The sequence below is a fragment of the Nyctibius grandis genome, chromosome 5 (assembly GCF_013368605.1).
Source record: "Nyctibius grandis isolate bNycGra1 chromosome 5, bNycGra1.pri, whole genome shotgun sequence".
NCBI classification, from domain to species: Eukaryota; Metazoa; Chordata; class Aves; order Nyctibiiformes; family Nyctibiidae; genus Nyctibius; species Nyctibius grandis.
In genome coordinates, this window is record NC_090662.1 from 1,805,604 (window position 1) to 1,818,279 (window position 12,676).

A 12,676-nucleotide genomic window follows, 5' to 3' on the forward strand; every position below is an offset into this window, starting at 1 on the left:
GCTGCAGTGATTATCAGTCTCACAGGTTTATCTCCATGTCCTGTGATCCCCCCCAGCAGCTGGTGAGTTACTCACTCCTCCGTGAGCTTGGCAGGAGAGCAAAAAACACCTGATAAAGCGAGTAAAATAGTTCAGGCTCAAAGGACGCGAGGCTGGTGGCAGGGAAAGGAGGGTGAAGGTGCAGCTGAGGCATCGGGAAGCACCACGTGGGTTTGGTTTTGGGTTAAGTGGAGCTGTTTTGGAAAGCAAACGCGAGGAAGGGGCAGCTGGTGCTCCCCACGCATGTCCCTGTCCCCTCTGCTCATGGCCCTGTCTGGTGGCACCTGCTTCCCAAAGCGACCCACCCTTCCAAAATCCTGTCCTCCCGCTGATGATTAAAAATGCCGCTGGTAAAACCCTGCTGACGGGGAGGGAACACGGTTGGCTCCTGGATCTGGCCAACCTGCTGCCACCAGAGCAGGCACCTTGTGGCAAGTGGTGGGCAGGAGCCTGAGGAGCCTCAGCTGGGGTTGTAGACTTGTGGTCTCACCCTGACTTTGAAGCTCCATCCAACCATCCAGGCCTTGAGGCCACCTGGGCCCTCTTCTTGTAAGCTCGTGGCTTGACGACAACTGCATCCAGTTTTCGGACCCTTGGCACCAAAGAGACCTGGAGCAAGACTGATGGAGGCCACCGAGAGGAACAGGAGGATGTGTCCCATGATGGGATGCTGAGGGAGATGGGCTTGTTTGGCCTGGAGATGAGACAGCTTTGGGGTGGGAGGACCTAATGAGAGGACCCTGCCATCCCTATGAAGAGGTTATTGAGAAAATGGCGCTAAGCTCTTCACCACAAAGCGTGATGGGAGAGACAATGGTGTCAGCTGAAACAAGAGAGACACAAGCTGGACAATGCTTTTCCACCAGGAGGACAGTCCAGCAGCAGGACATGTCGCCCAGAGGGGCTCTGCAGCCTCCATCCTTGGAGGACTCCAAGACCCAACGTGGAGGGACCTGCTCTGCCCTCAGAGCTGACCTGGCTTCCTCCAGAAGGTCAGATACAGACCTCCTGCGATCCCTTCCCACCTCAACTACCCCATGATCCTGCCTCAATGAGGACCTCTGCCCTGGCACCACCACTTAGGATTAGCTCACCAACATCACCGGTTCCTCATTATGAAGTCGTAACAGAACTCTGACCACGGCACCTTCCCCACGGCACAACCTGCTGTCGGTGCAACCAGGAAGATGACCTGGTTTTAGTGGGAAAAAAGAGGGTTAGAAGCTAAAATACTGCCCGAGATGACATCTGCCAACCTGGGAACCCAGCCCAGGAACCCGGCGCTTCCTTGACAAGCGCGGGCGGGAGCTCGGGGCCGTCGTAGATAAGCGCACAACAAAGACCCTGCTATAACCTGGGGAACAAAGACGCTGCTATACCCTGAGGAACAAAGAAACCACTATAACCAGCTGACCTCCTAGGACAGCAGAAGTCAGCGGCGGCTGCTCCAGGAGCTGCTGCCCTGCGCCCACTCGTGTGTCTGCACTGAAGGCATAAAAATAACTCGCTTTCTACCCAAAACCGAGCCCCTCCTTCTCTCTCTCCAAGCATTAACCCCAGGTGAATGTCCCTGTGCGACCCCTCGGACCCTCGCTGGGGACGCCTGGCTCCGGTCTCTGTGATGCCCATCATCTTTGAAGTGAGACTTCATCCATCGTCAACTGGCCCCACTCCTGGGAGCGGTTTTATTAACGGCACCGGTAAAAATTTGAACGATATATTTTGAATTTTATTTATATATATATATGCGTGTGTGTGTGTGCATATAAGTAATTAATCATAAATATATACATGTTTATATGCTTCTGCTAGTAATTTCGTAGTAACTTGTAATATACACTTGCTTTACTAATCGTAATTACACTTGACTTACTAATAGTAACATGTAATAAAGAAATTCATGGAAACAAAGCGCCGTGTCCTTATGTGCTCTGGGGTCCTATGACCCCACCGTCCCACGCCTGTGGGTTGGCTGGTGATTGTGACCACGGCACCTACTCTCTGGGTGCGTGGGCACGCGTCCTCTCTCGCCACCCACAGCAGGACCTGAGCGCCGAGGAAGGCGTTATCGGATCCTTTCTAATTTGGCTGCTCTTCTATTGACTTGGCCAAATAAAGCAAATATTTGGGCTCCTGGGAGCTGTTCCGACCTTATCTGTTTGTTGCTGCGGGGACAGCAGATGTGGCCTTGGTGAGAAGGTCCACGAGTGCCCCCGGGGGGCTATATATGCCCTCGGGGGCTGAGGCTCATCTGCATCCACTCACCATGAAGATCCTCCTGGTCTTCGCCACCCTCGTGGCAGCTGCCTGCAACGAGCAGCTTTTCGTGGGGTGAGTCCTGCCGAGAGCAGGGGGTGGTGGGGCACCTGGTTGGGGATGGGGACTGGGGTGAGAGATGCCCAGCCCTGTCTGCCCTTCTTTGGGGTCAATGAGAAGGGTGACATCCTGAAGGAGGGAAGTGTGTCAGGTTTTGCCACACGGACACCAGGAAAGATGTGGTTTCACCCAGCTTTGGAGGGAGGTTTTGAGCACCCTCCTGGCCACCGCAGTGGGTACAAATTGGAGGATGCTAAATCCTGAGAGCATCAGCCTGAGCTTTTCCAGGGGAAGCACTGAACTGAGATGGGGAAACCTTGCTGCTGGGCAAGGAGAGTGTTTCCTTCTCTGCTGGGGGCTGTACCCATCCCTGGGGGAGCCCAGCCAGGCTGGAGCAGAGGCTGTGTTAGGAAATCACAGAATCACAGGATGGTTTGGATTGGAAGGGACCTTAAAGATCATCTAGTTCCAACCCCCTGCCACGGGCAGGGACACCTTCCACCAGACCAGGTTGCTCCAAGCCCCATCCAACCTGGCCTTGAACACTGCCAGGGAGGGGGCAGCCACAGCTGCTCTGGGCAGCCTGGGCCAGGGTCTCACCACCTTCACCACCCTGTCAGAGACCACCACGTGCTCTCTGGCACTTGCTCTTTTTCCCATTGCGGCTGTTCTGAACCTGTAGTTTTCGCTCTTGACACCAAACCTCCAACAACTGATGCACTTTCCAACCCACCAAGCCGGTGTAGACCTTTCACAGCCTCCACCCAGCCTGTGATGGGGCCACGTCAGCGCTGGAGGCTCAGCTCCTTCCCCTGCTCCTGTGATCCCTCCCACGTGCGCTGATGGCTTTGCCTCCCTGCAGGGACCAGGTCCTCCGTGTCACGGCCAGCGATGAGGAGCAGGTCGGCCTGCTCAGGACGCTGGGCGAGCAGACAGAGCTGCAGGTGAGCTGCGATGAGGCCCCAAGCATCCCCCGGTGTAAAACGGGGACTCTGGTGACATCCAGGGCTCCCTCCTTTTGACCTCACAACCAATTTTCCTTCCCGTTTTGACTACGCATAAATTATAGCCTTATGAATATAATATTTAGCTTAGGGCACCTTGAGCCCTAAGGAGATATCCTGAGGACCTGAGCTGATCTAAGGAGATATCTCGAGTGAATTAAAGAGCAAAACCAGCACGCAGTGACCCCGGTGTCTCATTGTGTCTGCTCAAACCACAAACATCAGTCAAAAGGATCTTTGCAGCCAACAAGCAACTTGGGCTGAAACGTGTTTCTGTAGAAGATCCATTGAGTGAGGCAAAGGGACACTGACCCATCCTGGTACCCATGTGTGTGTCCCAAAACTTGTCCAAAGACCTTTTTAGATCCTTCATGGGAAACTCTTATGAGACCCCTTTTGGTGCTTGGGAGCTCAACAGATGAGCACCAGCACAGGATGGGGTCGAGCTCTCTCCTTTATGCCAGGTTGACTTTTGGCGTCAACCCACCAGACCTGGGCGCCCAGCTGACCTGCGGGTGCCCTTCCCGAGCCTCCAAGCAGTCAAAATCTTCCTGGAGTCCAACAGCATCTCCTACAGCATCATGATTGAGGATGTGCAGGTAAGGGCTGTGGTCGGAGGGTGGCATGAGCTCCCATGGCTCAGTCCCAACAGAAGGCCCAAGAAGTTGGAAACCATGAGGAGATGGAAGAAAAACCCAGCCCCCTGCTCCTTCCAGCCTGTTGGTGGTTTTTTTTTCTCTCCTAAACAGGAATTATTGGATGAGGAAAAGAAAACCATGATGATGTCCAGAAGGATAGAGAGAAGCACCAGCACGTTCGATTTTGCCTCCTACCACACGATAGAGGAGGTACTTTGCTCTGCAGAGCATCCATTTCATCTTGTTGGGGTCATGTTCAGCCTGTGCCATGGTTGCACCCATGCGGTGACGTTCGTGGTGGGAGCAAGACCCCTCCACCCAGGATGTCTCTTCTTCTTGGGCGGAGGTTTTAGCTGAGCTGGGAGACCAGGCATCCCTCCCTGTGCAGTGTGGCCTCTCCTGGCACCTCCCTGTCTCACTGGAAGACATCAACTTCATTTTGGGGGTCAAACCCTATGGTTAGAGCCCAGTGGGTGGTTGATGGAGGCTGTGATGCTGGCGGGGAATCTCAGAGCTTTCTTCCCCCCACTGTTCATCTGCTTTTGCAATAACCTTTGAGATGTGCACCTCAGAATCACAGAATCACAGAATCAACCAGGTTGGAAGAGCCCTCTGGGATCATCAAGTCCAACCGTTGCCCTGACACCACCCTGTCAACTAGACCATGGCACTAAGTGCCATGTCCAGGCTTTTCTTAAACACCTCCAGAGATGGTGACTCCACCACCTCCCTGGGCAGCCCCTTCCAATGGCTAATGACCCTTGCTGAGAAGAAATGCTTCCTAATGTCCAACCTGAACCTCCCCTGGCGAAGAGGTCCAAGCACCTGGTCTTCTCCAGGGAAGCACCAGGTCTTCTCCAGGGAAGCTTTGCATGTTGCATCTGGTGCCGGATACTCTAAAGACCAAAAGCAGAGACAGGGTGAGCCGTGTGACCCAGCAGTTTCTCCTTTTAGATCTACAACTGGATGGACACGCTGGTGGACAATCACCCCAGCCTCGTTAGCAAGATCCAGATCGGGGAGAGCTACGAGAACAGACCCCTGTACGTGCTGAAGGTGGGTACCAGGAGCACCCTCACCTTGCCCAGCCCTGGGAGGGCACAGGGCTGAAATCCCCCCTCTCCGTGCAGTTCAGCACCGGGGGATCGAACCGGCCGGCCATCTGGCTGGACACCGGCATCCACTCGCGGGAATGGATCACCCAAGCCACCGGCGTCTGGACGGCCAACAAGGTAACCACGTGCCCTCGGACCCCAATTCTTACCCCAGCTCTATTTTAACACCTCTCCACCGCGCCGCTTGGTCACCTCCCTTGTCCCTGAGGGGCACCGAGGCAGCTCCCACTCCCTTTCCCACACAGATCGCCGAGGAGTACGGCCAGGACCCCTCCATCACCGCCATCCTGGACAGCATGGACATCTTCTTTGAGATCGTCACCAACCCTGATGGCTTTGCCTTCACCCACAGCTCCGTAAGCGTGGGGACACTACGGGAAGAACTTGCCCCAGCGCTTGGCTCCAGCAAGCGTGGCTCGCCGTGGATTTTGGGTGGGGAGGGATGTTCCTTCCTGTGTGGGATGACAGGTTGGCGGAGGTGGTTTCCACCCACCCCTGGAGATGCTTGGGCAGGAGGGTGTCATCTGTCCCCCAAGGTGGGGGGATTCACCTCCCTGTGACAGTCTCACCCCCATCTGCTCCTAGAACCGCCTGTGGCGCAAGACGAGGTCCATCAACGACGGCTCCCGCTGCGTTGGCGTGGACCCCAACCGAAACTGGGACGCAGGCTTTGGAGGTGAGAGCTGGGCCACTGGGTCCCCACGCTGGGCATCGCTGGTGCCTCAGAGCATTGAATCTTCTTGCTAGAGGGGAGAAACCTGGGGGCTAGAAACCCTTCCCCGGGGCAGCCTCTCTGCATGGTGCCTCCTCCGCCACGTCCCAGGCCCCGGCTCCAGCAGCAACCCCTGCTCAGAGACCTACCACGGTCCTTATCCTCACTCCGAGAGCGAAGTGAAAGCCATCGTGGACTTCATCCACGGCCATGGGAATGTGAAGTCAGTCATCTCCATCCACAGCTACTCCCAGATGCTGCTTTTCCCCTACGGCTACACGACAGCGCCTGCGCCCCACCACCAGGAACTGGTGAGATGGCCCCAAAATGTAGACATGGGGCTGTGAGCACCAGTCTTACTGGAAGAGTCAGATGGGATCATCCTGGGACCCCTCCTGCTCCTCTTGTTAGATGCAACCTGCACATTGAAGCCCATCACCTGGTTCTTGAAGGGAGGGCGATTGCAAGATGTACCTCCCGTCCATCAAAAATTAAGGGTGTTTTGGGGAAAAGCAAGAGCAGAGAGGGTGGGAAATGACGCTGGGCTCTAGATCTCGCTGCCCCAGGGTTTCTGCTTGCCCAAGGTCTTGGTCCACCAGGTCTCACCACTTTTGGGCTCTCCCTTGCAGAATGAACTGGCTAAAAAGGCAGTGAGCGACTTGGCCGCTGTGTATGGGACGAAATACACCTACGGCAGCATCGTGGACACCATCTGTGAGTGTCCCTTCCTCATCCCGCAGTGTTGCACCCACCACAAATGCTCAGCGTTGGGATCACTTCTCCCCTTCTCTCCCCACAGACAGGGCAGATGGCACCACCGTCGACTGGGCCTACGACAACGGGGTGAAATATTCCTTCACCTTCGAGCTGAGGGACACGGGGCGCTACGGCTTCCTCCTGCCCAGCACCCAGATCATCCCCACCGCTACCGAGACCTGGCCAGCGCTCCTGGACATCATGGTCCATGTCCTGGAGCATCCATACTGAGTTCAGTGCCTCTCATGATGTCCTCTCATCTCAATAAATAAACCTGAAGACCACAGTTTAAGGCTGGCACCTTTATTTTTTCATGCTAGACTTCAAAAAAATGGTGAAAAAGGGTTCCCAACCCTACAGGTGTCTATTTCCCACCTGTGGCTTCCACCCTACAAGTCCCCATTCTTTGGGCCAACAGCCCTGAAGGACCTCAGAGGGGATGGGTGTTTTTTTTGGGCAACCAAACCCAAATTTGTGCGTTTTTGGGGCAGTATTGCTCCATCATCCCTTCCCTTGGGGGCTGGGAGGGGGGACATCTGGCACCCTCAGGGCCACCGCTGGGTGCAAAGCGCTTTCAGGCATTTGCTATTTTATTTGTGCCACCTGGGATGACCATCACCCGCTCTGACCTCTGTCCTGTGCCAAACTCCAAACCAATTTCCTCTCCCCCACCACCCCAAAACGTGGCCAGGGTTTAGGTCCCCACCTTGCTGAGCCCCCCATGCCAAAAATCCACATCTCGCACTTTCTCCACCCAGTTTTGCCTTTTTCCACCCTGCAGCAGATGCCGTGGGTGGTGGGATGTTGGCACCTCCCCACCTCTCACCCCACCAGTGGGTGACTCAGCGACGGCCCTGGCCGGTTCCTGGGACAGGTTTGGCCAGGACGGAGAGCGCCGACCTTGGCTGGTGTCAGCCGGAGCCTTCCCACGGCGCTGGGAAAGGGGACAGCTGGGGGGGGCCGGGCTGGTGGCCACCATCCCGATGGGATTTAAGAGGTCCCCAAGTGCCATCGGGACACAGGACGGGCTCTTTCGGCTGACCATGAGGGCTCTCATGCTGCTGGCTGCCCTGGTGGCAGCGGCCGCTGGCACCGAGACTTTTGTTGGGTAGGGGGGGGTCTGGCTGGCAGGGGGGTGGCTGGGATGGGGACGGTGGCACCAGTTGGGGCAGAAGGAGCTGGTTCAGCCCCGAGGGGACACAGACACCCTGTGCAAATCCCCAGGGTGGGGGGGATGGATGGGGTGGGGGTTAGGCTGGACCCATGGAGGCCGGAGCTTGGCCCCACGCCCCCCCCAGCACCCCCTGACCCCACAGGCACCAGGTGCTGCGCATCGTCCCCACCAACGATGAGGAGCTGCAGATGGTTCAGGAGCTGCAGGAACTCGAGGACCTGCAGGTACTGGGTGCAGTGACAGGGGTGGCTTTGGGGACAACCCCCCCCCAGCCTGTATCCTTTGCTTTGCACCCCCCAAGCCACGCTGTAGAGCAGGGATGGGGGCTGGATGTGGGATGGTGGGGCTGGAGGGGGCTGGATGTGGGATGGTGGGGCTGGATGTGGGATGGTGGGGACCAGCTGGTGAAAAGCAAGAGAGAAGCTGGTGAGGGGGGTGCAGCCCAAGGCCAGATCTGACCCCCCCACCTTGCTTTCTCCCCCTCCAGCTGGATTTCTGGCTGGCACCCCGCAGCCCCGGGCACCCGGTCGACGTCCGCGTGCCCTTCCCCAGCCTGCAGCCCCTCAAAGCCCACCTGGAGGCCAACGGCATCTCCTACTCCATCATGATTGAGGACGTGCAGGTCAGCGGTGGTGGAGGGGAGGTGGGTGAGACATGAGGTCTTGTCACGAAGGGGGACGAGGTCTCATCCTGCCCCTTCTCCCCCAGACGCTGGTGGACGACGAGCAGATGGAGATGCTTCGCAGCCACCGCAGGCTGCCGTTCTCCACCGCCACCTTCGACTATACCAGCTACCACAGCCTGGATGAGGTGAGAAAGGGCATTTTTGGGGTGGGGGGGAAAAAATCACATCCTGAAATTGCTCTTGCAAAGCCCTTGGCTCCACGTGCAGCAGGGGCAGGGGGTGAGCCGGGAGTGACCCCCCCCATCCCTCTCCCCCAGATCTACGCCTTCATGGACCTGCTGGTAGCCGAAAACCCCAACCTGGTCAGCAAGCTTGAGATCGGCCAGTCAACGGAGAACCGCCCCATCTACGTGCTCAAGGTGAGGATTTGGGGTTCCTGGGGTGACCGGAGTGGGGAGCGGGGCCAGGGTCAAAGCCAACCCCCCCCCAACCCTTCTGCTCTTCCAGTTCAGCAAAGGGGGGACGAACCGCCCGGCCATCTGGATCGACACCGGCATCCACTCCCGCGAATGGGTGACGCAGGCCAGCGGTGTCTGGTTCGCCAAGAAGGTACGGGCACCTTCTGGACACATCTTACGTCCCCAATGGGCCACAAGGTCCTGCAGCCACCACAGATGCCAGGTGGCCAACCCCGCAGAGGGGATGGCGATCCAGCAGTGCCAGGGAAGCCCAAACCACCATCTTCTCTAGATTGTCCTGGATCATGAGAACGATGAAGGTCTGGCCTCCATCCTGGACAAGATGGACATCTTCCTGGAGATTGTCACCAACCCCGATGGCTTCGCCTTCACTCAAGCCCAGGTATCACCCCGGCTTTCCTCTCCACACCTCCTGTGGCCACGCTGGATGGGGCTGGGGAGCAGGACTGGGGTGCTGCACATCAAGGGTCCTGAAAGGTCAAAGCCTTGTTCATGTCTCCACGGGATGGGAAGGGGACCACCCTTTAGACACCCCAGATGACAGCCCCCTGTCCACTAAAGGCCGGTGGAGCTCCGGCTCCAGACACCAGCTGAGACAGCTCTGCCTTTCCAGAATCGCCTGTGGCGCAAGACCAGGTCCAAGCAATCAGGCTCCCGGTGCGTCGGCGTGGACCCCAACCGCAACTGGGACGCAGGTTTCGGAGGTCAGAGCTCTCCCACTAATCCCACAGAGGGGTTCTGCCCTCCAAGTGGAGGTTCTGAGGCCATTTCTGGCTCAGAAGGATCCTCCGATGTCTCGTGGGGAAGGGATGGGATTTGCTCTCAGTGGGAGAGATGTGGGTTTGGGTTCCACCAGGGTTTTGGTGTCCCCTAGTGACCAGCACCGTGGGGACCACAAATGAAAGCCATCATACACTTAGGAGGAGCCCCAAGAGCGTTCCTCCCTGGCCACCAAGCAGCTGAGGGATGGGAAAAGCTCTTGGACTTGGAAATGGAAAAGGGCCTTTGCCCTTGTGACTCTTTGAGCCACCCAACTGCCACCAAAGCCACCAAACACCCACACGGTGTTTTCACTTCTCCACAGGGTCCGGGGCCAGTAAAAACCCCTGCTCGGAGACATACCATGGACCCTACGCCAACTCGGAGCCTGAGGTGAAGGCCATCGTGGACTTTGTGAAGAACCATGGAAACATCAAGGCTTTCATCTCCATCCACAGCTACTCCCAGCTCCTGCTCTACCCCTACGGCTACACCAGGACCCCAGTGCCTCACCAGGAGGAACTGGTAGGGCTGACGCAGAGGTTTGAAGGGGGCCAGGGTGATGTGAGGCTGCTCTCCTCCTCCAAGGAGGAGCAACCTCCACCCTGCACCGTGGAGGGGGCATTGGCAAGCCAGGAAGAAGCCCTGGCTCCTCTGCCAGCCCCTGGGGACACCCCCAGGCCAAGGCCACCGAGTTTTGGCATCTTTTTGCCTGCGGCATGAGAAAAAAACCTCTCCTGCAGGCTGTATCACGCCGTCTGTCCCCTTCACTGGCTCATCTTTCTCTCTTCTGTGTCCTTCCAGCACGAGATTTCCGAGAAGGCGGTGGCAGCTCTGTCTTCTCTGTACGGCACGAAATACAAGTACGGCAGCATCATCACCACCATCTGTGAGTAACGGGGGGGCAGCAGTGGTTCCCCCCTAAATAAACCAAAATCATCACTCCCACCTCAGCTTAGACAAAAGGTCCCAGCTACACATGAGCCAGCAGTGTGCCCAGGTGGCCAAGAAGGCCAATGGCATCCTGGCCTCTATTAGGAATAGTGTAGCCAGCCGGTCTGGGGAAGGGATCGTCCCTCTGTACTGGGCACTGGTGAGGCCGCACCTTGAATCCTGTGTCCAGTTCTGGGCCCCGCACTTCAAGAGAGATGTTGAGGTGTTGGAGTGAGTGCAGAGGAGGGCGACCAAGCTGGTGAAGGGTCTGGAGGGTCTGACCTACGAGGAACGGCTGAGGGAGCTGGGGGTGTTTAGCCTGGAGAAGAGGAGGCTCAGAGGTGACCTTAGTGCAGTCTACAACTACCTGAAGGGAGGTTGTAGTGGAGTGGGAGTCGGCCTCTTCTCCCAGGCAACCAGCGATAGGACAAGAGGACACAGCCTCAAGCTTTGCCAGGGGAGGTTCAGGTTGGACATTAGGAAGCATTTCTTCTCAGCAAGGGTCATTAGCCATTGGAAGGGGCTGCCCAGGGAGGTGGTGGAGTCACCATCTCTGGAGGGGTTGAAGAAAAGCCTGGACATGGCACTTAGTGCCATGGTCTAGTTGCCATGGTGGTGTCAGGGCAACGGTTGGACTCGATGATCCCAGAGGGCTCTTCGAACCTCATTGATTGATTGAAATAACTGTACGACACAGAGCGATTAACCTTTCACCTCCCTCACGTTGTTTTCCCCGCTCAGATCAAGCGAGCGGAGGAACCATTGACTGGACGTACAACGAAGGCATTAAGTACTCCTTCACCTTCGAGCTGCGGGACACGGGGCGCTACGGGTTCCTGCTCCCCGCCAAATTCATCGTCCCGACCGCCGAGGAGACGTGGCTGGCTCTGAAGGTCATCATGGAGCACGCGCGGGACCATCCCTACTAAGCGGGATCAGAGGCCGAGCGATGGTCGAATCAGCTGTGGGAGGGAAAAGAATGTGATAAATAAACGTAGAGAAGGATGAGAAATGCCTCTTGGTGTTTTTCCCTTTTTTTTAATCATGGTGAAAGGCTGTTTTTGGAGCCTGACTCAGCGCTCCTGGGGGTGCACATGGCAGCAGCCAATATAAACAGCACGTGCTGGCCCAGCGGCCCGAAAAATCATGGAATCATAGAACGTTAAGGGTTGGAAGGGACCTCTGGAGACCATCAAGTCCAACCCCCCCTGCCAGAGCAGGGCCAATCTAGGGCAGGTCACACAGGAACGCAGCCAGATGGGGCTTCAAAGTCTCCAGAGAAGGAGACTCCACACCCTCTCTGGGGAGCCTGTTCCAGGGCTCTGTAACACTCACAGTAAAGAAGTTCTTCCTCATGGTGAGGTTGAACTTCCTGGGCTCCAGCTTGCATCCATTGCCCCTTGGCCTGTCGCAGGGCACAAGTGACAAGAGGTTGCCCCTTTCCTCTTGACACCCAGCCCTCATCTATTCATACCCATTAATCAGATCCCCTCTCAGTCTTCTCTTCTCCAGACTAGAAAGCCCCAGGTCTCCCAACCTTTCCTCCTAAGGCAGGTGTTCCAGTCCCTTCATCATCCTCATAGCCCTCCGTTGGACTCTCTCCAGTAGATCTCTGTCCCTCTTGAACTGGGGAGCCCAGAACTGAATGCAATACTCCAGGTGAGGTCTCATCAGGGTAGAGCAGAGGGGGAGGAGGACCTCCCTTGATCTGCTGGACACACTCTGCTTAATGCACCCCAGGATCCCACTGGCCTTCTTGGCCCCAAGGGCACATTGCTGTCCCATGGATAACTTGTTGTCCACCAGGACTCCAAGGTCCTTCTCCACGGAGCTGCTCTCTAGCAGATCACCTCCTAACCTGGACTGGGGCATTTATTCCTCCTTTTTTAAGGGGATTAAAAGAACATGGAAATAGTGGGATGCAGAAGAAAGGAAGGTGCTTGTTTTCCCTCTGCTCTGGCAGAGGATGGAAGTGGAAGAGGTTGAGTTTGCAACTTACTGGGCAAAGCAGATACCTCGGACACGATTTATTCTGCGCATTTTTGTGGTTGAACACCAACTTGCAGCGCTGATAGAAAGGTCCCTCCTCACCCACCGCAGTCCCACGAGGATGGGAGCCAAGCCCC

At 56.7% G+C, this 12,676-nt stretch overlaps 2 protein-coding genes across 3 annotated transcripts; both read left to right on the forward strand.

Annotated features, from left to right (window-relative positions):
• The first annotated feature begins 2,266 nt into the window (after positions 1-2,266).
• On the forward strand, positions 2,267-6,811 carry LOC137663704 (carboxypeptidase A1-like). The gene is made up of 11 exons (XM_068401192.1): positions 2,267-2,370; positions 3,218-3,299; positions 3,824-3,958; positions 4,109-4,207; positions 4,952-5,053; positions 5,128-5,229; positions 5,358-5,468; positions 5,698-5,788; positions 5,936-6,135; positions 6,454-6,538; positions 6,624-6,811. Exons 1-11 carry the CDS (start codon positions 2,267-2,269, stop codon positions 6,809-6,811), a joined length of 1,299 nt encoding a protein of 432 aa, XP_068257293.1.
• A 752-nt stretch (positions 6,812-7,563) lies between these two features.
• LOC137663709 (carboxypeptidase A1-like) lies at positions 7,564-11,479 on the forward strand. 2 transcript variants are annotated; one of them, XM_068401200.1, is made up of 11 exons: positions 7,564-7,688; positions 7,897-7,978; positions 8,242-8,376; positions 8,463-8,564; positions 8,697-8,798; positions 8,887-8,988; positions 9,130-9,240; positions 9,472-9,562; positions 9,943-10,142; positions 10,422-10,506; positions 11,292-11,479. In XM_068401200.1, exons 1-11 carry the CDS (start codon positions 7,564-7,566, stop codon positions 11,477-11,479), a joined length of 1,323 nt encoding a protein of 440 aa, XP_068257301.1. The 2 variants fall into 2 exon arrangements, with proteins under 2 accessions (XP_068257301.1, XP_068257302.1); XM_068401201.1 differs by having other exon boundaries at positions 7,624-7,688; positions 7,897-8,001; positions 8,271-8,376.
• The last annotated feature ends 1,197 nt before the right edge of the window (positions 11,480-12,676 follow it).

Bases quoted from the DNA above. Each gene is read 5' to 3' on its own strand.
- LOC137663704 (XM_068401192.1), top strand. From the start codon at position 2,267: ATGCCCTCGGGGGCTGAGGCTCATCTGCATCCACTCACCATGAAGATC. The intron at 2,371-3,217 runs GTGAGTCCTGCC...GCCTCCCTGCAG, and splicing joins AACGAGCAGCTTTTCGTGGG to GGACCAGGTCCTCCGTGTCA. The intron at 5,054-5,127 runs GTGGGTACCAGG...CTCTCCGTGCAG, and splicing joins GACCCCTGTACGTGCTGAAG to TTCAGCACCGGGGGATCGAA.
- LOC137663709 (XM_068401200.1), top strand. From the start codon at position 7,564: ATGGGATTTAAGAGGTCCCCAAGTGCCATCGGGACACAGGACGGGCTC. The intron at 7,979-8,241 runs GTACTGGGTGCA...CTCCCCCTCCAG, and splicing joins AGGAACTCGAGGACCTGCAG to CTGGATTTCTGGCTGGCACC. The intron at 9,563-9,942 runs GTCAGAGCTCTC...ACTTCTCCACAG, and splicing joins CTGGGACGCAGGTTTCGGAG to GGTCCGGGGCCAGTAAAAAC.